At 29.1% G+C, this 24,416-nt stretch overlaps 10 protein-coding genes across 10 annotated transcripts; 8 read left to right on the top strand and 2 right to left on the bottom strand.

Annotated features, from left to right (window-relative positions):
• Window positions 1-63: 63 nt before the first annotated feature.
• cand_025430 (uncharacterized protein) lies at window positions 64-5,100 on the bottom strand (the record flags this gene model as incomplete). The annotated part of the gene is made up of 1 exon (XM_067212772.1): window positions 64-5,100. One exon carries the CDS (start codon window positions 5,098-5,100, stop codon window positions 64-66), a length of 5,037 nt encoding a protein of 1,678 aa, XP_067066495.1.
• A 2,182-nt stretch (window positions 5,101-7,282) lies between these two features.
• On the top strand, window positions 7,283-8,266 carry cand_025420 (EF hand family protein; the record flags this gene model as incomplete). The annotated part of the gene is made up of 1 exon (XM_067212771.1): window positions 7,283-8,266. The coding sequence occupies one exon, from the start codon at window positions 7,283-7,285 to the stop codon at window positions 8,264-8,266; it is 984 nt and encodes a 327-aa protein (XP_067066494.1).
• A 750-nt stretch (window positions 8,267-9,016) lies between these two features.
• On the top strand, window positions 9,017-10,132 carry cand_025410 (uncharacterized protein; the record flags this gene model as incomplete). Its single annotated transcript, XM_067212770.1, has 1 exon — window positions 9,017-10,132. The coding sequence occupies one exon, from the start codon at window positions 9,017-9,019 to the stop codon at window positions 10,130-10,132; it is 1,116 nt and encodes a 371-aa protein (XP_067066493.1).
• Window positions 10,133-11,181: 1,049 nt separating this feature from the next.
• cand_025400 (uncharacterized protein) lies at window positions 11,182-12,681 on the bottom strand (the record flags this gene model as incomplete). The annotated part of the gene is made up of 1 exon (XM_067212769.1): window positions 11,182-12,681. The coding sequence occupies one exon, from the start codon at window positions 12,679-12,681 to the stop codon at window positions 11,182-11,184; it is 1,500 nt and encodes a 499-aa protein (XP_067066492.1).
• A 692-nt stretch (window positions 12,682-13,373) lies between these two features.
• Window positions 13,374-14,243, top strand: cand_025390 (Rab2 GTPase protein; the record flags this gene model as incomplete). Its single annotated transcript, XM_067212768.1, has 4 exons — window positions 13,374-13,434; window positions 13,496-13,634; window positions 13,713-14,067; window positions 14,145-14,243. The coding sequence occupies 4 exons, from the start codon at window positions 13,374-13,376 to the stop codon at window positions 14,241-14,243; spliced, it is 654 nt and encodes a 217-aa protein (XP_067066491.1).
• A 159-nt stretch (window positions 14,244-14,402) lies between these two features.
• Window positions 14,403-15,524, top strand: cand_025380 (uncharacterized protein; the record flags this gene model as incomplete). The annotated part of the gene is made up of 1 exon (XM_067212767.1): window positions 14,403-15,524. One exon carries the CDS (start codon window positions 14,403-14,405, stop codon window positions 15,522-15,524), a length of 1,122 nt encoding a protein of 373 aa, XP_067066490.1.
• Window positions 15,525-15,907: 383 nt separating this feature from the next.
• cand_025370 (pyruvate kinase) lies at window positions 15,908-17,485 on the top strand (the record flags this gene model as incomplete). Its single annotated transcript, XM_067212766.1, has 1 exon — window positions 15,908-17,485. One exon carries the CDS (start codon window positions 15,908-15,910, stop codon window positions 17,483-17,485), a length of 1,578 nt encoding a protein of 525 aa, XP_067066489.1.
• Window positions 17,486-19,030: 1,545 nt separating this feature from the next.
• cand_025360 (uncharacterized protein) lies at window positions 19,031-20,551 on the top strand (the record flags this gene model as incomplete). The annotated part of the gene is made up of 1 exon (XM_067212765.1): window positions 19,031-20,551. One exon carries the CDS (start codon window positions 19,031-19,033, stop codon window positions 20,549-20,551), a length of 1,521 nt encoding a protein of 506 aa, XP_067066488.1.
• Window positions 20,552-20,807: 256 nt separating this feature from the next.
• On the top strand, window positions 20,808-21,641 carry cand_025350 (uncharacterized protein; the record flags this gene model as incomplete). Its single annotated transcript, XM_067212764.1, has 1 exon — window positions 20,808-21,641. One exon carries the CDS (start codon window positions 20,808-20,810, stop codon window positions 21,639-21,641), a length of 834 nt encoding a protein of 277 aa, XP_067066487.1.
• A 647-nt stretch (window positions 21,642-22,288) lies between these two features.
• On the top strand, window positions 22,289-22,989 carry cand_025340 (uncharacterized protein; the record flags this gene model as incomplete). Its single annotated transcript, XM_067212763.1, has 3 exons — window positions 22,289-22,303; window positions 22,415-22,818; window positions 22,911-22,989. The coding sequence occupies 3 exons, from the start codon at window positions 22,289-22,291 to the stop codon at window positions 22,987-22,989; spliced, it is 498 nt and encodes a 165-aa protein (XP_067066486.1).
• Window positions 22,990-24,416: the final 1,427 nt, after the last annotated feature.

The following is a 24,416-nucleotide window of genomic DNA, read 5'->3' as shown; positions in this document are numbered from 1 at the left end:
GTAGGATTGTCTTAACTTCATCTTATTTCTTTTTTATATGGAATTAGCTTTTAAGTAGCTAAATTATGTCCAATAAGAAACTACTCCATCTCTAGATGCGGTTATTAGACCATATTGATTATAAAAAGAACCATCTAATATACTAATAGATGTTACTAAGTCTTTGTGACCAGCTAATACTTTTGGTAAGCCTAGATCTTCAATTTGGTCAAATTTCTTCACTATGCAGTTATATGAAATAAGTTGTCCATCATGATTACTATTTATATACTGGAAAATATTTCCAAGAGAATCACCAAGTAAATAGGAATACGAATTATTTTCTGTAACAATAGGCCCAACTTGACATGTATGATATTGATTGTAGTTGTAATTGTATTGAGGTTGTTCATCTAGAGTAGTGCATACATTATTAAAATTTAGGTTAATATTGTCTTGATGGCATATCATTCCACCTTTCCTAATATAGTTTGTTATACAATATAGACAATCACAATATTTATCAAGGTGGTCCCTTTTAATATTTATATAAGAATGCGATTGAGAAAAGGTTGTAGCATATACATCAATGTATTTGTTCATTTGATTATATTGCTGAAATTTTATAAAATAATCATTTTTAGGATAATTGCTGATAACTTCACCACTAAGCCAATCAAACAGTATTAAAGTATTATTATCAAGTGATAGTAATATTCTTGTAAGATTATGGCATATACTTCCATTTGATATACCATTAATTCTAATATCTTTAGTATCCAAATTTATACCAATGATTTTCCATACTTTTAAATTTCTGATATATTGGATATCAAAGATAATAATGAAATTTTTACTAGTACTAACGCATATCCATTTATTGTTAATGCAATCCGTACATATATTGGTTACATATCCCAACTCAGGTGGGATAGTAGTTAAAATATTTTTTTTTATTGTTCGGAAGTCATTTAAAGAGACTTGTCCATTACTATAGACTGTTGCAAATTCATTATCTAAGGAATTTAATTTTTTTAATAGAATAATACTTGGATGTTGTATATTTTTTGAATTATACTTTGCAAATGGAAATTCATAAGTATGTGGCTTATCACTTATAAAAATTTGCAGTAATTTGCCCTTATTTGTTCCAATAACTACGCCAAAACTATTGCTTTGGGATACCATTCCAGTGCAGTATGACCAGTTTGATATTTCCAATTGATTTGCAATATTAGTTCCATTAGGTATTCTGTATACATATTGATCACTTTTATTTACATTCTTCCATGAATATTCATTATGGACATATTTATGAAGATATAAGCAGCTTTTATTCATGTTGCTACAAGACCATAAGTAAATTTCACTATTTCTGTATGATATATCAGTATATATATCAAACCCATTGCAGTATATATTGTTACCACTTCTTTTAACTGATTTCTCATGTATGTATATTGATCCTTTATAATTGCCTCTGATTTTAAAATAGGAATAATTTTCTCTTTCAGTATTGCTTGGTCGGAGTCCTGGGATTGTCAAATTTTCAACACTAGGAAGTTTATCTAAGCAAAATTTAAGAATATATTTACTTCTTAATCTCTTCTTTGATTCTGATTGCAGAGTAGAAATATCTTTAAACAAATTGTCTAAATTTAGTGTCCACTTACTCTCATAGCTATAAGCATATAATAACAACAATGAGTAATATAAGGTTACAAATGATGCAATGTTATTTAACCATTTTTTTGAATTGTATTTTGTATTCTCATTAAATAAATCCATGTTTGAGTTTATAGAAAGTGTATTACTCATAAAAATTGCCTTTTTTTTGTAATTAAGAATCAAATACTTCTTATCCGAATCTTTTAATATATTGTATTTTGTATTTCCAGTGTTGCAGCTGTTAGATTGGATATTATTTTGTCTAAACAAGAATACTTTTGATTTATTTTTTTTGGTATTCTTTAAGTAACGATGGAAAATATTAATTATTGTATATTTATCTTTGATCATTCTATCAACCAAAATTTTATTTAAATATTTTACAAGATTAATATCAAACTTCGAGAAAAAAAGAGATATAATAGTCCAATCTTTCATTATAATTGATGAATCAATAATAAACAAAGATAATTTATTGAATGATTCATAAAGTTGATAATATATATATAATTTCCAAATTTTAAAATTAGTCAATATCTCAGATGCTGTAGATATCATCATCTCAAAAGATATAATAGGATTATTTACTGTTTGTGTTTCCATAGCTTCTAGAAAGGTAGCTTCAAGAATTTTATATATACATTCAATTGAAGTTATATTTACATACAAGTCATCATCTCCAAGGCACTTTTCTAAGCAAAATTTACCATATGGTAGAAATAAGGAAATGTCCACATACATAATAATATCAGTAATAACTTGACAATATCCATTGCGAATTTCTGAAATAGGAGAATTCAATTGTGCTATAATGTATGGAAGGATGTCCGTAACAATTAAGTTAGTATCTTGGACTACATAATAGTAATGTATCAGTAGAGTAAAGATAACTGATCCATTTTTTATTGGCTGGTATCCTTGTAAGAGATCTAATTTATTTGTATTATTTAATACCATTATTAAAAGTGGATTACAATTAGAAGTTAAAATAAATTTTATCCATGTATCTAATATTACCTTATCATTGACTATTCTATACACTTTAGAAAGCATTTTAATAGTAGAGTATAAAACATTATAACTTAACTTATCCTTGTTTGCAATACCATATTGCAACAAATCTATAACATTATTAATAAGTACATTATTCAATATATCACATAAATCTTTGTCATTTAAGTAATTGTCAATATTTATATGTCTATTGACCCAATTTAAAGTTTCAGTTTTCACTGTAGAATCAAAGCTATCCAACTCTAGAAATAGACCAATAATTGGTAATATTCTGTTTATAAGTGTTTCCCTTAATCCGGCCTCACCTAGCATTAAGTATAGTATATCCAGTATGTTTAGAGTATGCAAATATACACTTTGAATAATATCTTTATCAACAAGCAGATCTTCATCTGAATTGCAAAATTCAATTTCAGGTTCAACAATTTGCATTAGACAATTAAAAATAATTTCCAAATATAACTGAATTGCTAGATTTTCATCAGATACACTTTTGACATCATTAATTAGAAAATCTAAATTTCTGCTAGTATCTACAACTTTTTTATTATTTAGTTTAACTGTAAATAATATTGAAGGTAGATAATCTTCAATATCTTTCATTTTGTGCATATCTTCTGATTTACTTAGTCTCCTTTGAGTTTGTAAACCCTGTTCTATTGCACCATCCACAGTTCTAATGTCAATATTTTCATCTTCTAGCCAATACCTGAGGATTAATTGAAAGTATGAAAATAGACAACATGTATCAAACTGAAAAATTGAGTGACTTATAGAGCTGGCTTCACTATTTTCATTTTCTCTATATTGGTTGTAATTATAAAGCTGCTCAACAAAAGTATTTATATGTTCATGATTTATTTGCTTATATTCCATCAAAATAATGGTCAAAATAATATCATTTATTAGTTCGTAATCTATTTTAGTATGCAGTATATCTTTGATAATATCAAATGACCAACTATTTATGCAACTTATCTCTATCTTTGGTAGGTATCTTTGATTTATTTTTGAGCTATAATTATCTACATTTTCAGATGATATCTTGACTTCATTAAAGAGAATCGCTTCTAATAGAGATGGTAGCATTGAACACAATAATAAGATTTGTATCCAAGGATTTGAAAATAAACTATGACTTAATATTAGTGATAAAGGATAAAAAAAAAGTGGAAAGGAATTTGGAAATATCTTTTTCTTCACTTCTTGATCAAAATTATATATTACATACTTGTAGTGATTATTAAATACTTCTCTTTTCATTCCACATGTATCAAGAAATATTTCATATATATTTGGACGTCTTTCCGGGGTAATTTCAATAATATTTGCAAAGTAATTCTTCAGTTCATCAGTTATTTCTGTTTCAAATTTTCCAGTACTATTTTCATCTTTGTGCATTTTTAAAATTTGTTTCAGGTTTAAATCTGAGTTTCCATTGTTCATTATTTCAATTATAGTACATCCAAGAGAAAATATGTCCATTTTCTGCAATAATAAAGTTTCACCAGACAAACTTTTGTTACAATTATCTTCTGTATATTCATATTCGTATAAATTTTCATATATCAATATTTTTCTTTTCATATCATCCCTATCAATAAACCTTTCTGGGGCTAAATAACATTTAGAAGAGTTCTCCTTTTCAAAAAATATTGTCCATAGTCTTAAATCATCTCTATCAATGTAAATTGGTTTCCAAGGACATAAATCAGTTATTGTTGTAAATAATATATGTGATATAAGAAAATTTTCACATTTAATATCACCATGGAATATACTACAGCTATGCAGTTGTAATATAGAAATAATTACTTGGAATGAAATCCACTTTAAAACAATTTCTTGCCGAATATCTGACATTCCTAACTGACTAAACCAGTCTTCTACTGTACAGCTCGATGACAAACGATTAATATATAAAAAGTTTTCACCGATTTCTACATTGTCATATGGCAATACATTTGGATACATATGAGTTGAAAAAGTAAATTTACATTCCTCAATTGCCTCTTTAAGCTCATGTAAAATTTTACAGGACTTCTCAGTATTACCAATAAATTTGCTATGATATTTTCGCTGTGTGATTAATCTCTTTATACCATTAAAACTGGGTATATACTTTGCCTCATCATAAATCTCATTGTCAGTCATCCATGGTAAATGTTCATTTTTATTTAAAGAAGTTTGTAACTCCTGCTTATCAAAAGATCCTGAGTTTGATATCATCTTCCTTCTGTCTAAATTTTCTTGCTTTGATATATTTCGAAAGAAACGATAAAACTTGGGCTTTTCTATAGTTGGATATTCAATAATAAAGTTGTAGGAAATTCTACTTCTTCCTAAGAACTCTCTATATTTCCGCAACCATCCATATTCTATTAATAAGTTTTCATATTCAGCCTCATCGTCCAAAGATGAATATATCGAGTTACCCATTAAAGATAACTTAAATCCTACTAAATTCTAAAGATTAAGGTATAGAGTGTCACACATCATCCAAGGACTTATGGATTTGGTTATTATGAACTCATAAATGGCGGATCAATATTTCTGTAGCGGCCCAGTAGAAAATCGTATTAAATTATGGCTTTCAAGTACCTCATTTTGGACTATTTTTTTAATAGAAATGACTAAATAGCGCAAACTTTTTAATACTTAGATCTTTTCACTGTAATATTCTCGGGACATTAATATTCCACGATCTATATTAAATACTCAAAGTAACTGCTTTATTTCTAGAATAAAATAATCCTGTAGCTATTGTAAATGCACCATTTGGGTATATTCAGTTGTAAGACTCTAACTTAGATATATTTGTAATTTAATACTAACTAGTTATAATCTAACTAAAGGGGGCACAATCTCTGCTATAGTAAGGATGCAAGTATACTGGCTCAACAAGTATTTACAGATATTAGCAGCTAAAAAGCATCATTTAGATAATTAAAATTTCCAATAAGTGAGAAGAGGTTGTATCTTAAATTATATACATCTACTATATATATTTACTTTAATACAGTAAACAATAATGTGACCTTTAGCTGGGAAACAGTTTTAAGTTAGAGATGCTTGAAAATTTTAAAATTTTATTATAATAAAGCAGCTAATGTATAGTTGATCGAGTACATGTATTTGTTATTTCAACAATTGCTAGATAATATTAAACACTGGTGAGATTTTCTTGTAGACTACTTATTAGAGTAAACTTACAGGATTAATACTTCTCTTACATTTACGTAAAAGTTTAGTCAGTTTAAAAAATATTCAGTATACAAGACCGTTATTTGATTGTGACTAAAATTCACATGATATACTTGTCAGTATAATATCTTTAAGAATGCTTTCAAGCTCGAATATTTCCATATAAACCAGCTATACGTTTGTCTAGTGTATAGATTATTCATTTACTGATGCAGTGCAAAGTTTACAAGGAAGTATTCAACAACTACTGAAACACATTAATTGAATACTTCATCTAGCTAAAAAGGTATTTAGTTATATTTAGTAAAATATAAATCAAAACATTTGATTTAAATTATTAATCTTCAAATTGATCAGTAGAATTATTTTGTATTGCCACTAACTGCGAAGATTACTGCAATATTTATTACTTACATCAATATTCCAAAGCTCTTATTTATTTTATTTTAATATTCATTTTAAATATAAAGATATGATTTGCGTATTAAATGAATACTTTGTTGAAATAGTGTAAAATGAAATATTCTAAATCTATGCTTTCCCTATTTCCAAATACAATGTCAATTTACTATAATATCAAACTTTTTTAAGGATAGGGAATTATTGAATTTTAAATATATTATCTGAAAAAAGTACTTTTATAATTTAGTAAGATATATAGGTGAGTTTCACCACTTGCAAAAGCTTGTGCTCATAAAATTTTTATCTCTATTGTTTCAATCTTTTGATAGTTTTGTAAATCATATATATTCAATATCTCAAAGTAGTTCTTTTGATTCTAATTGTATATAATTCCTTATTATGAAAAACGAGATTCCCAATATATTCCTTTAATTGCATCCTTTTGCTTTCTGTAAACAAATACTTGTAGCCTGAATATATTTAATATTTACTTTAAATATTACATTGTTATTATGCTGTTAATTACTTTACTATCAATCATCAAGTTAGTACTTAATACTAATTGTTCACCTATTTAAATTCATGTTCTTAGAGAGTTATATTTCCTCAATAAAATTCAGTACTTTGAGAGCAATAAACACATGAATATATATTTGTTTTAAAAAAAAATATGTATATATAATCCTAGTATGCAACTTTGCAACTTACCTTGCAAAATATAAATAAGGATAGTACATATTTGTAATTAGTAAAGTGATCCCAAAAAATCAGTTACTCAAGAAATAAGTTGCAAGATAACATCTATATATAAGTTTCAATTCAGCCACTTGTTAAAAGAGCAATTGAATTCATTTGTGTTATATTATTTTTATTGATTGGGAATATATGAGGTTTGCATCTTCAAAACACAAAATATTTTAAGTGTATCTTCTAGATCATCCATATTTGTGGGTTCAGCCACTTTTTTCCTTTTTTTTTCTTTAGTTAAAAAAAGTTCCATTCTATTCTATTAAAAATGAATCCGAATTTAAAAAAAGATTTATCTCTTGTTGGACTATTGAGATTAATAGAAATATGTTGCGGTTTTGAGGAGGAGTTGGACAAACTTAGGGTTAAGCTAATTCAGTCACCAAGCTTCGACTTTGTAAGTTCTTATCTTGCAATAACAGTAGCACATGGAGAAATAAATATGATCAATTTTGTTTCTTTCATGAAGTCACATGATAAGCATATCTTACCACTAGAAATAGAATACTTTTTCAGACGTGTAGACTTGAACAATGATGGTATTATAGATTTGAAAGAATGGTATAACTTTTTATGTCCACTTGCCTACTTTTGGATAGCAGACAAGAATAGTTACACACCTTTTTCTGATGATCTGCCATACCTTGTTGCTAAAGATGAAAAATTAGTTTTTCATATATGCAAACGATTTATCGATTATCAGTTGGTTCTTGATACTCCTAGAAAGCAGTTATTAAACGATCCAGACTTTGTAGTTAAAGAATTATTTGACAAATTAGATATACAAAATAGATCATTCTTTACTTTGGATGATTTTTCACAGGTAATAAGTTCCAAAATTAAACCGAATCCTTTACTTGTATTAAGGATACTAGACAAAAATAAGGATGGGAAAGTCCAGTATATTGAGTTTGTGGACTTCCTGCTTCCAAACTGTGACTCCGATTACAGTGACAGATATCTATCTAATATTAGAATATATGAAAAAGAGACTTCTTTAGATAAAATTTCAAAAAATAATCAGTCTTTTTTTGAAGTTGATGGTAATTTTATATCAAATAGCTCATCTAGAAATCACCTTCATATATCGAATTATAAAGAGTCATATACAACAGATAAATTTACTCCGACATCTGTATATACGAATTTCTATAGTATTCCAAAAAAACCAAAGCCCACAAAGGTTCCTGATTGTTTCCCAGATATGATCAAGGCTACCAGATTCTGTAGATACTTTCCTTCATATTACTAAAGAAAATCTCAATACTGTAATCTTTTGGTTTATATTTAGTAATACTAAATCTTGTTTCCAATTTTAAGCTACAAATTTAATGAGCTATCAATATAAGTAAGGAGCTATTGTAGCGATTAGCAAAAAATCCCCCTTACATATAATACCGGTATGTACTGTATTGCCAATAATTATTAAGTTAATTTCTATAAATTAGAAAAGCTAAAATTGTCTCTAAATATTTTATATTTACTACATAACCTTATGTTGTAAAGAAATGATGAGTTTACTATTAAATTATGAATTTGTATTTAGTTATATTTAAAGAACAATTCTATTTACAGTTGTTATGTTATGTAATTTGTAGATTGAGTTTAGTAATTAATCACTTAGACCCCATTACATAATGTAATATGATCTAATTATATGAATTCTTTGCAAGATTTAATAATAATTATTTTACAAGTGTCTACAAATAGATAAAGTCACTAGCAAATTTTGATACTAGCCAAATTCAAGAGAAATGTATAGATGAATACAATAATTTCATGATTTGTTTTACAATGTCATGTTAATTATAGGAAAAATACTAATATAAGTTATTAAATATTTGGGAAATAAACTAGAAATAGGAGTGATGTTCTATTCTTGACTATCCAATTTTAAATACCATAACCCGCCTAAGTGTCAGTTTTCCAAAATAATATTACAAGAAGCAAAACTTGAAACAACTTAGTTTTGAAGGAGTCCATATATAGAATTTAAGCTAAAATGGAGATTCAATATTGCTATAAATGTAAGCAATCAAAGGCTAGTATTAAAGGTAGAGATTTAATGTGTGTGCAGTGCTTTATAAATTTTGTAGAAAATAACTTTCGTACAGAGATGAGACTTGGAGTTATTGAACCTCTTAAGAAGTTGCATAAAAACTCCAATATAAGAAAATCACCAAGTACTGAACTTTATTTTGCAGTTGGATTTGGGTATACTTCCCAAACGTTACTTAGTCTGTTAACTGTAACACCTAATAGTGGAAAGAGACCTGATTACAATATCAAATCATTTATACATGTTGATACATCCTGCTTTTTAGATTCAAAATGTATCAGATATGCAAATTATTTGGAAGAATTTGTTGAGAAATATTTTGAAGAAAGCAAAAGGCCGGAAGTTGTAGTAATTCCATTTGGTCTGAGCATAGCAAAATATTTGACTGAAATGACTCCTTCAAATTATTCAAGTATTGAGGAATGTAGACAGAAAATCATGATGTCAATAAAGTTTTTGTTGGATAAAAATACAGATAATATTGGTATATTAATGAAATCAATTATTTTTAGTGATATTCGTGACTATATAATTGGGGAAAAAAGAACAGAGAGCAAAGAATGCAAGACTGGGAAATATTTAGTATTAGCCTCTACCATGGATTCAATGGCAACTGAAGCTTTACATTATATGAGTCTTGCTTCAGGTGACCATTCTAAAAGTATTTTTCGTCAATTGGACACTAGGTGGTCAGGAAAACAGGAAATAATAATTCTGAGACCTTTAAGAAATTTAACAATGAGGGAAATAATCATTTATTGGCACTTTAATCCAAAGAAATTGGTAAGTGTCCATAATATGGGAGTACAGATTTCAATGAAAAGGGGACAATTAGAAAGGGAAATACTTAATTTTATATCATCTCAGTCTTCAAAGGTCTACAATATATCGAATATATTTGCAAGGTTAGCTAAGGATATGGATATGCAGAATGAATATAGCACTAATTATTGCCTAATTTGTGGTTTATATTCACAAAGTAGTCAAATTCTTTGCACTGTTTGTAACTATATCATTTCAAATAATCCTTCAATAAAGTTTCTTAATGAAGCCACTTAGGAGCTGTTTTTTTTCTTTTCTATTACTCAAAAGGTATTCTTGTAATTAGTTTGTGAATAAGTCGCTTTTATAGGGGCTCAATGCAACAGATAAAGTCTTCTATACAAGCATGAGTATTGAAAATGGCTGGGTACAGATACGCGCCTATATTGTATAATTTCAAGATCAAGCCATTTCTAACTTATTTCTTTTAAATAGCACTATTAAGGCCCTATGAAAAGTTCTCTAAGTGACTTTATTCGTATATTATTGTATGGAACAAATGTAGCAGAAATAATTATCACAATATTTATAGTAATCTTATCACCTTTCAGTACCTACTTATGGATATTTGGAAACGGATCACACATGACTTATACATTATATGCGAATAGTATTGTTAGCGAAGGAAGATGTATTACTGATAATACCATGGATTATAGGTTATGTAGTGAAATGCTTCAGATTTATAATTATGGATATGTCTCATTCAGTTCTAAATTGCCTTATATACCATTTATAAAATTCCCTAGCTTTCTCGAATCATCCTTTAATTCATTATCATCAGTTTATACACATATTCATTCATTATTTATTGGATCATTCGTTTTACTATGCTTATTAATAGGATACATAATTTTTTTGATGATTGGAACTTTGTTATTAATAGTTAGAGATCGAACTAATTATAACTCAAGAAAAATATCCTTTTTTTGTATATGTCTACATTCTTTGGCTTTACTTTGTCTCACTTCTGCTGTATTATATTGGGGAATTACACCTATTATTTGGCTTAAAACATCTACTTTAACAGATAATCCAGATATAATAATAACAAGAAGAATATATTATTGTTGGGGTTACTATTCTATTATTACTATAAATATTATTTCATCAATAGAATTATTCATTATGGTAGATGATTCCCCTTCAAAGTCTGATTATGAAATCATCACTTAAAATTATAAATAGGTAGGATTTATTTGTGCCGGATATTATACAAACGTGTTTATATGTTACATAATGGTGAAGGTGAAGACCAGCTATAAATTGAAGCTATATATTCAAAATTATTTATACACGGATCCTAATATATCCCTTATTTTATGGATATTCTCAATTGAATTTATGTGGTCAAAAGGTACATCACCACTCTTTCTATGAATTAGCCATTCATTAAGAAGCTTCAACATTGTAGGGCATGATGATCTTATAGTATGTAATGCTTTTAAGCGTTCATCTAAATCAGATCTTCTATATTTATTGTGATAAATTTGGTATGCATGCTTGAGTTCACTTGAAAGAACAAGTTGACTACTAATTTTATTAATACCAACACGGTAGAATAACTTAGTTGAACTTGTATCTGGGGACGTAGTTTTCAGACAAAATGATAGCATATCTAAAGAATTTTCATCAGAGTTATTAAGTGGTAACTCTTTAGAATCCCCATGGTTTTTATACAAGTACTTTGTCCAGTGTTCTCCATCTCGTGGCCCAACTTCAGCATTACGGAGTTTAATAAAGCTTGTGGGTATAGTACCACTTATATCATAAAAATTACTATATAAATAACTTAGTGATAAAACAATAACATAGGGTTCTTTCTTCTCTGTTCCGGATTTCTGATTATATGATACATTCAAAACACGCATAGCAACAGTTCTTGCAAGAACTTGTATATAAAGTAAAGAAACTTTGATGTATTCAATAATAAATATACTATCTTGTGTTCTTTTACCTTTCTCTTCAAATGCTTTACATACCAATGATTCCCATTCTATAGGGTTATTAATATTACTAGTAGGTACAGTGTTTATATTTGTGCAGCCTAAAATTTCAATTGGGATGCAGCTTAAAAGTTCTGAAATTGCCTTTCTATTAACTACAATCTCATTCAAAGTATTTTGCCATTCTCTCGCTTCAAATGTCATGTCACTAAAGTCTTCATTATCTGGATTTTCTAAAGATATCTTATTATTATTACAGTTCTCACTTTTTAGATATCTCTCTAAATAAGAATATGCTTGAGGGCTTTGACCAATCACAGTTTTGAGACTCTTCCTACTAATAACGGTTCCAAGTATTTCAATAGCTGTATTTGTTTCAAAAAAGTAAATACTTTCAGAGATACCCTTCATACAATCTCTATACTTAAAATATTTGATAAGACTAACTTCTAAAGGAGATATATGGATATCATCATTTATATTCTTTACTTGCTCTAATTGCCTAATTTCTAATAGCTTCTTTACTCTAAGCAAAGCCCTATAGTTTGCCTTTGAAGATTTAATACATTCCCTTTCTAGTAGGCTTTGCTCTTCCTCTGGTATTGCTGGATATAATTTAACATTATTTGTATTGCACACAGCATACTTCATATCATCAAATGAATTCACAACTATCATTCCTGGCTTTAGTAATTTGTTTAGAATCTTCTCATGCTCTTTTTCCAATCCTACTGTTTGATCTTCTAGCTTCAAATCTACAACACGACCAGGAAGATATCGTTGTTTTCTCGTCATTCTCCACCATACCAATTCGTTGTGTGGTAATTCATTTGCAGACATCCTACTTATAAGATCCCAATATATTCTAATTGACAAACATATAAGTATATGTAGGGTTATAGTAGTTATTCAATTGGTAGGCTGTTCAACCATAAAGTACTCTATAATTAAATATACTTCTTCTATGCTAGTTCCACTCAAAATGGCTTAAGCCGCGTTTCTTAGGAGTACTGAAGTTGCGCCAGAAATATAAAAGTACAAAAGCCGATTATATATTACTATTTAATAGCCAGAACAGTACAGCTGCCTTCATGCATGATTTAGGCGCTAAAAAAGTTGGAAGTAAATACTTGCGTGATACAGTTTGATGAAAACTATTTATACTCTTCAACAATGGGGCACTAGTTAGTGGTGTTACTGACACTGAGTAAGCTAATACTAGGAGATCTTTTTTTTTTCTTACTATTTGTTATTATTCTATAATCCAGTAAATAGAACTGATATTTTCTTATCTATTTGGTTACTTAATCTGATTGAGATATCAACTTACTAATTATATTATCCGGCTAAAGGATATTTAGGAAATAAGTTTATTTAACTTGTTGCGTGATATATTTAGTTTGAATTGGCAACATAGGGTTATTTTCTCTCGAAACAGCATTACTCTCGTCTACGCGTGAGTATTTCTCCTTATTTTATGAATCAAATAAAAAAAGAGAGCAAATGTTTAATTTAGAAAAGCTTGGTTGTTTATGTTGATGATGATATCTCCATATGACTATTTGTTTAAATATATAATAATTGGAGATACAGGTATGTTTTATTAAATATACTGCCTAAACTTCTACCTAAAATTGTGAAATTATTACTGCAGCTGTTGGTAAATCATGTTTGTTATTACAATTTACAGATCACAGGTTTAGGGTTGATCACGATCTTACAATTGGTGTTGAATTTGGAGCTAGGGTTGTAAATATCGACTCTAAACAAATAAAGCTGCAAATTTGGGACACGTAAGTTTGACATAAATTTATATTCTGATTTCAATAGTAGAGTTATGAACTCAAGAACGTCACTATATATACTTTTAGAGCTGGTCAAGAATCATTTAGAAGTATAACAAGATCATATTATAGAGGAGCAGCTGGAGCTCTGCTAGTATATGATATCTCTAGAAGAGAGACTTTTAACCACTTAGGAAGATGGCTAAGCGAGGTCAAAAAAAATGCAGCTCCTTATATGACAATTATGTTGATTGGAAACAAGTCCGACTTAGAGAGAAGAGAAGTAACAACAGAAGAAGGGAGCCAGTTTGCTCAACAGAATGGTCTAATATTTCTAGAAACTTCTGCAAAGACGGCTCACAATGTTGAAGAAGCTTTTGTAAAAACAGCTGAAAAGATTTACAAAAATATCTTAGATGGTGTATATGATCTGACAAATGAGGTAAGAAATAAAATTGGTAAATGAAATTTAATATCTGATTGAATATGAGTTATATTATTTGTGATGATATTTTGTAGGCCCATGGAATTAAATGTGGTAATTCAAACAATTCTAATTTACATCTTCAAGCAAATGGAGGTCCTAGTAGTTCCAGTGGGACCAGTAACTGTTGTTGATAAGATATTCAGGCAATTAAAGTATCCTCTTAGTCTACCAATACTAGTAGCTTTAAAGCGGGTTTACATCCTATTCTTTAGAGAGAATAATCAGAAGATGATATCAAAGTTTTCTGTTAACAAGGCAATTATATAGCAGTTTAGGGTTACATATAGAATATGCAGGAGCTATTAAGCTATGGAAAGATGCTAGTATATAGCAATAATTACTTAATATGGAGTAATGGAAGTACTTTGAAAGCCTTCTCAATATTAAATAGTGAAACTTATCAATTTAAGATAAATGGCAAAGATAACACTTTTATTAAGTCAATAGACACTAATCTAGATGGGCTTATTTTGGTTTGTACAGATGATAGGGTAGTATCTTTATTTAATCTTGGAAACTCTGGATTTAGTTTAATTGGGAGCTACGGGCATTCTAAAAGAGTTAGTATAGCTCTATTTAGCTTTTATAATGATGAAGTCATAGTTACAGACAAATTTGGTGATATGTATATAATTCCAAAGTACAAGTTCATTAAAATGGAGCAAGAAGTTGTGACAAGGAACAGCGAAGATTATTATTCTGATAATGAAGCTGGTAACCAAGATCATCTGAATATAATTTGTCCTAAGATGGGTCATCTATCAACAATAACATTTGCTATAAGGAGCTTAGACAATAAGTTATTGTATAGCGGCAACAAATCAGGTAAAGTATGGATTTCTAAACTTCCAGATATTCAGGTTACAGAAGCAATTTTATGTGGACATAGTGACTCAATTTCATCTATATGTGAGGTAAGACTAAACAGTGAAACCTTTATTGTAACAGCATCTGCTGATAAATCTATCAAAATATGGGATATTGAGAAATGCGAAGATATTGATTCACTTGACTTAGAAGATATCCCTATTTATATTGAATATATCCCATCTTCGTGCAATCTTATTGTTCAGCTTCAAAATAGTAAGGAAATTCTAATTATTTCTATAGGTAATGACTCAAATCAAAACAAAAAGTGTGTATTTTTTTTAAGGAAATCTATTATTCATATTCATTTAAAGGATATCCCTTTGTATATTTTAGTTATTGACTATACATACATGAGAACAGATTTTGAGTTGTGCATGCAAACATCATCTCTGAAGAATTATTACAGAGACTCAGATATAGTTCACGTACCAGGCCCATGGCTCTGGTATATAGAAGTACTAGGTGAATATCCGAAGTTACCAGTTCCTTTAAATCACTTAGATCATGCTGAAATTGGAAGCTTCTTTAAGGCGCACACATAGCTGATAAATCAAGATATGAATACTTCTATCAATTTATTTTTATAGCTCGACTAAGCAGTTTCCTAAAAAATTGGAAACAAGTTGATCCACTTATATGAGATTAGTTTGTTATTAATAAACTTATATATAGGATAGTTAAGATATTATGAAAAAATTTATTTTATATTAATAGGAGACTTGACACCCCATTATTATATCTACTGATACCACACATGGCGCTTATACTGTTGTTTGGGGCGTATTTATACTTAAATGCGAGTATATAAAAATTTCGGGAGCGGCTTATAATGGAAGTAATAGCAAATTTAGGTACTTTACTTAAATTAGATATAAAGTTTAATCATAAGGTGTAGATACTTTTTTTCCCCGTAATAGTTCTAAGGATGTATATACCAAGTCGTCTCAATCGTTTGGCCTCAACTTCAACTGTCATGAGCTGTACTTTGGGAAAGGCAACATGCCTAAGAATGGATAAGATATGTTCTCCTTTATGTGACGAGGATGTAACTCAGCGTAAGACTCAGATTGTATGCACAATTGGTCCAAGTAGTTCTGATGTGGAAACTTTAATTGGACTAATAGATAGAGGAATGAGTGTAGCTAGACTAAACTTTTCTCATGGCGACCATGAGAGCCACCACAAAACACTATTGAATATTAGAGAAGCAGCAGCAGCTCGACCTCATAATACGGTAGCAATTATGCTTGATACAAAGGGACCTGAAATTAGGACTGGCATGTTAGAAAATGGTCAACCAATAACTTTAAGAACAGGGCAGATGTTAAAGATCATAACAAATTACTCATTTGTAGGGAATTCAGAGTGTATCTCATGTAGTTATAACTTGCTTCCGAAAAGTGTACAGGTAGGAAGTAATATTTTGATTGCAGATGGTTCACTAACAGCTCAAGTAGTTGAGATAGGGGAGGATTATGTCAATACAAAAGTGATGTGTAATGCAACTATTGGAGAAAGGAAGAATATGAATCTACCAGGGTGTAAAGTTAATTTACCCATTTTATCAGAGAAGGATAAACATGATATTGTTGATTTTGCCTTGAGATATGGTCTAGATTTTATTGCTCTTTCTTTTGTACAAAGTGCAGCTGATGTTCAACTATGTCGTCAAATAATTGCAGAGCATGTTGATTGTTCCACGAATCCAATACCTTTAAAAATTATCTCAAAAATTGAAAATTTGGAAGGTGTAATAAATTTTGATTCTATTTGTGCAGAATCTGATGGGATAATGGTAGCGAGAGGAGACTTAGGAATGGAAATTCCTCCTGAAAAAATATTTGTAGCTCAGAAATGTATGATTACCAAATGTAACATAGCTGGAAAGCCAGTGGTCACTGCAACCCAAATGCTAGAAAGTATGATCAAAAATAACAGGCCAACTAGAGCAGAAATGACAGATGTTGCCAATGCAGTGCTTGATGGATCTGATTGTGTAATGCTCTCTGGGGAAACCGCCAATGGTACCTTCCCTCTAGAAGCAGTCAATGTTATGGCAAGGGTTTGTGCTCAAGCTGAGACCTGTATTGATTACTCTGTACTATATCATGCAATTCATGCATCTGTACCTAAACCTGTTGCAGTACCAGAGGCTGTAGCATGCGCAGCAGTGGAATCAGCACATGATTTAAATGCTAAAATTATCATTGTTATTACTGAGACTGGTAATACAGCTCAGTTAATTTCCAAATACAGACCTGAACATACAATTGTAGCCTGTACAGCTAAACCAGAAGTAGCCAGATCTTTGAAGATAGCAAGAGGAGTTAAAACATACGTTCTTAACTCAATTTTACATAGTGATGGAGTTATTTCTAATGCTCTCTCTTTAGCAAAAGAAGAAGGCCTTATAGAAAGTGGAGAATTCGCAATTGCAGTTCATGGAGTTAAAGAGGGATGCCCTGGTACTTGTAACCTAATGAAAGTTGTAAAGTGTCCTTAACTTGTATTCTATCGTAGAGGGGAATATTGCAAGGGTAGTTTAGAAGATTTTGAGGAATTTGATTAAAGTTTTCTTCAATATTAGATTAACCCAAGTTAATATAGGTATTAGACACTTATCAGAGAACTAGAATTACTTTTGCTAAAAATACTAATCGATGTGAGATTTTCACTTTCTGAAACTTGAATTGTATATCTAAATCTTTAATTCTTGATATTTATACCAAATATTAAATTAATTAATTCTATCCTCTATCCAAATCCTTTAAACTAGTAATATAGTGGGAATTCACTATATTAGTGAAAATGAAAAATTCAATGATTTACTACACACTAAAATTAATTTCACTAACATTCTTAAATGTGTAATCAAGGTATGGAGTTCCTTAATTTTTTACTGAATAATACTTTAAAGGATTTCCTATATTACCTTACATCTGCATGTCTTCTTGCAATAATATCTTAAGATCTAACTTTAATAGAACAAGTTATAGTAAATATATAATAGTAAATAAGAATTCCTTAAAAAAAAATAAGATAGCTATTAATCTTGAAAATCTAAGGAAATAATATGGATATTCTAATAAGTATCCTCAAAATTTAAAACAGGTTTTATATCTAAATATCTTAAACTCCCATATTATTCTAGAAAATAAATATATATTTGTTAGGTGATTTTCAAGATAATTTTATTGGGATATATTACTACTATTCTTTTAAAAATTTGTTCTTATTAATAATAGTATCGCAATTAACTAAAATTTATGTATCGTGTAGAATTAAAGATTTTTTCAGTATTAGTAAGTGATTCAGTATTAAACTTAAATTCATAAATATATTTATATAATATACATTATCTCGAGTTTTAAGGTTTTATCAGATTTCTTTTTATTTTGCTGCTATTGATTAGCTTCTACTTAATACTTAAATATCTTAACATGCTCATTATAATATTATACCTATAAGCTACATCTCTTATTATTTGACTAATTGTTCCCAATGTCCTTAATATATCAAATTTGCTTATAATTTTATTGTCTAAGTATTAATACCATATTGTCAATATTTTAACGTCTATATGAACTTTCGAAATCTCCCAAAGATCTAAAAAGGTGCTCTAAGAAAATTGGAAGTATAAATAAGTAATAAAATTACACTACATCACATCATAAGTCATAAATATTACATATATTTTCACTTCATAGATATAATTCGTAAATCTTTATTTTCAGAGTACTCTACCCATAAACTTCCAACACGGGTTTTACCGCATACAATCTGCTGACTAAAGTTGAGAAAATAAAGAATTTAAGGAAGTGCAGAAAAAACCAATACTATTATATTAAGTATAAACATACCACTTATACTATCAACTGATATATATATATTATATATAGATATACATTTATAATCTTGTTAATATTGTACTATCAGTATCTAGTAATGATATAGCTATCAGTTTCGCAAAGTGGTGTCAAAATCTTTTAACATGTCATATATAATTAGATTAATGAAGTCTCAGCTACAATTTATATTTATAATTATTATGGTCATTATAGTTATTTCCTCTTTTGCAAAAGAAACTGAAGACACGATTACTAATGATATTAATAAGTTAAATAAACAAGTAAGACAATTTAATTCAATTTGTGATATTAAGAAAATGGATATTATTGCTCTCATTACAGTTGGATGTTTAGGATCAATAGCCGTATCTGCAGGAGCTGGAGGTGGAGTTATTTCAATACCTGTCTTTCTTGTATTTATGAATATACCATTCTACCAGGCTATAGCTCTATCAACCTCTGTCATTCTAGGAGGATCATTATGCTCAGTTATATTAGATATTGTCAAGAAGAAACCTGAGCTACCAGAATATGTAAATACTCTTAATTATTTTAAATCTGCACTTGATAATAAGTTAGATGTAAATTTTAACAAATTATCAATAATGGACCTTCCTCTAGTTATCTTCTTATCATCTTTACTATCAGCTGGTACTTTGCTAGGAATATTGATATCTAAGGTCTCACATCCAATACTATCCTTCTTAATTTTAGAATTTTTATTAATATATGTATTTTATAAAACATGGGTAAAATTTTGGAAAATTAGAGAAATAGAGAAAATTAATCAAAGTGAAAATAACATGGAGATAATTCCCTTTCAAGAATTTCCTCAAGAATCAGAAGAAAAATTTAAAATTCTTCTATATTTATCAACAATTTCAAAGATAGTTGAAGAATACAATACACAACATGAATTAAAACAAGAATCTACAATTATTGACTCGACAAATAGAAACTTATCTTACTGGTTTTATATAGGAATTTCTATGAAAACAAAATTTTGGTTAGTATTAATAATCTTATGTGTGCTTTCAGTATGGTTTGGTTCACTGGAAAGTGGATTAATTATAACTAGAAATTCACTTCCTTATTGGATATCATGGATGCTTAATTTTGGTATACTTTTAGTTATACCTATGATCTCAATACCTAAAGATATCTTACTATCAATTTCATCTATTATTAATACTCAAGAGAGAATTTATTATGTAATAAATAAAATAAAATATGCTTTTCACATAAATTCAGATATTAATGAATCTCGGCAGTTTACTACCTTGGAATCATATTTGAAAAAGTCAACTATTCAAGATACTAAAAGATTTTTAATGGCATATTTAGAAATTATATATATTGGAATTATTGGAGGTATTACTGGAGCTAGCGGAGGTATCCAATTAACCACAATATTCTATTCTTCACAAGTAGATCCAGCATCTGTTGCAGCAAATAATTCGGCATGTTTAGTTATTTCATCACTTGTTGGATTTTCAACTTATACCATGGAAAAGCGTGTACCTTTATTTTTAGCACTGCTAGTACTTGCTACGTCCTTTATTTTTACAATGATAGGTAAAAGTATTATTAACTACTTTGTAAAGAAATATAAACTTGTATCCATTGTTGTTGGAATTCTACTTATATTAATTACATTAGCTGTTATATATGTGAACTATAACATCGCTATAGCTATTATCAATCAGGTATCGGGTATGTAATATAAAAGATAGATACCTTTTACTTAGAAAATTCGAAATTGTTTTTTAAGATGAATATTTCGACAATCTCTTAAATTATTTATTATATCTGTTAGCTATACAAGAAATAAAGTGCATATTTAATTACTTTTTACTTTGTTAACACTAATTACTTAATACCAAGTTCATTTATTGTTATGGTTGATGCTCGGCTTCGATATTTTCTTAGACATTTCCTTCACCCTTTTTTCATTAGACTATGGTCTTTTTGAATGATATGGATTTACTACACCTTTTGTTGTTCATACTTGTTTGGAGTAGGCCGAGTTTAATTGATGTTAAAGCTTCTCTACTATCTTCGGTAGTATATTCAAGCAGCATTAGATCTAATTTAGAAGTTGTTAATCCTTGGACAGTTGGAACATTTATTCGTCTACGATTAGAGAAGTGGTCACCTTTATTTGACAATGATAGTGATGAAGTTATGTTTAAGGATACCTTAAAGTTATGCATTAATAGAGGACTAAGTTTTCCACAACCTATTTTTCATATTAGGATTTTAGAATATGAAAGATCATTTGGACTAATTGGCTTTCTTATTGAATTTCCTAAGAGTGAAGTTACTAGTGGGATTAATAGGGTGAGTATATATAACTTTTTAATGCAATGTAGAAAAGATAAATTTGAAGGAGAGGCTCATATAGCTTTACCTTCACTGCTAAGAAATGTTGTACAAATGCCAGCTATGATAGAAACTGAAGATAGTGAAAATTATACATTGGTTATGACTTTGACAATAGTGTTTCTTGCTGTAACAACGTCTTTGTCAGTTATTAGTATAGTACTATTTGTTATTTTATCAACTAGAAAGAATACATATATCCACAACTGTTGTAAGAAGGAAAATACAGAAGACATAAACTTTAAAAAAAATGAGAATGCTCCCTCTATTAGTTCTAAAACTACGAATTTATCAATGTCAAATGACGGTGCATTATCTATAACACTTAGTCCACCAACAACAATAACAGAATTGAGTCCCTCAATAAGTACCCCCACAAATCAGCGTAGTAGCCCTTCTATGAGGAAAGTGATAAATTTTTGCGATTAGGAAGGGTATTCCCAATAATTATTGTAGAGGAGATTGCTTAACTATGAGATTGAATCTATCAAGGTTAGATCTAGTCTTTTACTTTGTATGGCTTTACTGATAAAAGTGCAAAGACGAACTTGTATCGAACTATATATACAATATAATTTTGAATAACTTTCAATATATGTTACAAGTTCACTTTTTTTCTTAAAAAGTATTTTGCAGATATTTATATTTCCGGGTGGCTTATTGAAAAATAAAACTTTCAGAAATCAATAGTTGAGTTAGCTAAATCCATTAGGCCAATTACAAATATCCAATTAATATAGAATAATCTGTGATTGATGGATTGGGTAGCTCTTTTAGTAGCTTGATAGTATTGTAAGGGGACTTCTGGAAATGCATTTTTTGCTTGAGAGAATAATCGTGGATAATACCTCACAAGTGGCCGTCTATTATATAAAAAATTAATACATCCTAATTTAATCATGATTTTATTTTACAATTCGCTTGAAAAGTTTCTATGATTTTTTAGATTTGTCTTGGTGCATATTTCACTCGCGGCTGTATCTAAAGATAAACTCTAACGAGAGCTCGTTTTTGGTTAATTGCAAAATTAAGCAACTTTGTGAATGAATTAAGTGCACTTTTTCTTAAGAAATTAGATGGTATCTTTAATTGTAAGTTATTTAACTCTGTAAATACAGTGTTTCTTTTTCAATTGAATATTTGTTTATTAATTGACTAACATCTTCAATGAACAAATTAAAATTACTTGTTTAATTTTCAAGATTCCCTCAAAAATTGTTATTGCAGAGGCATTAGCCTCACAATCAAATAAAAAAAAATTAAAGCCATATGATAAATTGGCACTATTCCTCAGACTTCCAATGCTACACCTTAGGTACACGAAAAATGATAAAGAGGATATGGCTTACTCTCTATCACGAGATTATTCACAAGTTCCAAAAGATATACCTTCAGATATTTTAGATATAGTGCAAACACGTCAAAATGGTTTAATAAGAAGAGCTAGAACCACATTAGGTAGCTGGTGTGGATCTATCATTTCTTTTAGCTTGGTTTCATATTCTATACGTTTCTATGATTGGAAATCTAAATTAATTATATTGCCCTTCACAACCTATGGAGGATGTCTTTTAGGTCGTTTTATTTCCCATGGTATAACTGGAAGGTGAGTATAAGCGTTGGAGAGATGAAAGTATAACTTCATGTATTACATTAAGGGTATTTATGTTATTACTGTATTTCAAAATATTATTTTAGATGGTCTGAATCATACAAAGATTCAGTTATGGCAGAATTCCCACCTAAAGAGTATGTAAACTCAATTTCAAATGAATAATTTATTATTAAAGCTAATGTCCTCGTAAAGTATTACTTTTTTCAATTGCTATAGCTAATTAGTGAGTTTAGTCAAGATTTTATAAGTGGAGAATCTTTTTAAGAGTAGTACTAAGGCCAATATACTGAAACTAGAGATCTGGTTAGATTAATTATTAGATTGGTAGAGATTGATTAGTTTATTCCTAGTTATATATTTCAAGCAACTCTATGAAGTTTTATGTAGGGTTGCAAACTTCGAGTCCTTGAAAGCGGGCCTCAGTAATTTTGTGATTTAGGTTTTGCCCACATAGATGAGATAAAACTAAGTAGGAATAGGAAGGTGAAACTAATATATGGAAAATTATTACTGTTGATGACTTCATATACATACAACGTATAAATGCCGGAGAATCGTAGAATCAATAACTTGAGCCGCGCTGCAAGTTTTTCTGAGGTCTCATCAAAAGGAGAGGAAAGAGAAGATAACAAAGGCTTTATTATAAAGTCGAGAACTTCAAAACCTGAAAAGCTAACTAGACAAATAAATAATGTACCGAATATATATAATGATGGTGTGTCTGAGTTGCATTCATTAAGAATGAAGCAAATTGATACAGCTCAGAGATTAAAGGAAACTTTGCGTAGGAATGTAGACCTAATGACAGAACTTCAAAAAGCCAGAAGTGTAATTCGATCTTTAGAAAAAAGAATTACTCACCTGGAAGATTCACAAGGATCACATGATGATGAGAAAGAAGTTTTGAAGGTTTGTTCTTATTGTCCGAAACAGCAAGAGGAAATACAGAAACTTAGATTGCATATCACTGAACTAAAAGATTCATTTCAAAGAAGGTGGGAAGATACACAGTTGGAGCTTTCTCAAGCTAGGCAATCCTTAGTAGATGTTTCAAACAGGCTTGTTGAATGTTTAAATGGCCAAAATACTTCAACTGTAAAAATTCAAGGAAATAATGCTCAGCATTTACCAAATGTTGGGCACTCCAATTATAATGATTCTCAACTAAATTCCACTAGAGACATACACTTAATATCAACAGGAGGTAATCCTGTTAATCCTCCAGGTTATGGATCTTTTCCTTCTAGTAATAATCCTAACAATTATTATGAACCATCTAAGCAACACAATAATTTAATGTATACTACTCAAGTAAATAATTCAATAAGTGCTGATGAAAGTTTAAATAATCTAGAATCTTTATCTGGTACACAGCCACTCATGTTTCCATTTCCAGGATCTGATGTAACCTCAGGAGAATATGCAACTTATGCAAGATCTCACCAGCAAAGCATGGTAGATCTGAAGGATTTGCTATCAAGAAGTGATGGGAATAATAATAATAATAATAATAATAATAATAATAATAATAATAATAATAATAATAATAATAATAATAATAATAATAATAATAATAATAATATGTATTA

The sequence above is a fragment of the Cryptosporidium andersoni genome (assembly GCF_001865355.1).
Source record: "Cryptosporidium andersoni isolate 30847 chromosome Unknown contig_7, whole genome shotgun sequence".
NCBI lineage: Eukaryota > Apicomplexa > Conoidasida > Eucoccidiorida > Cryptosporidiidae > Cryptosporidium > Cryptosporidium andersoni.
The sequence above is the reverse complement of the archived record's forward strand: the minus strand, read 5'-3'. Positions and strand labels throughout refer to the sequence as shown.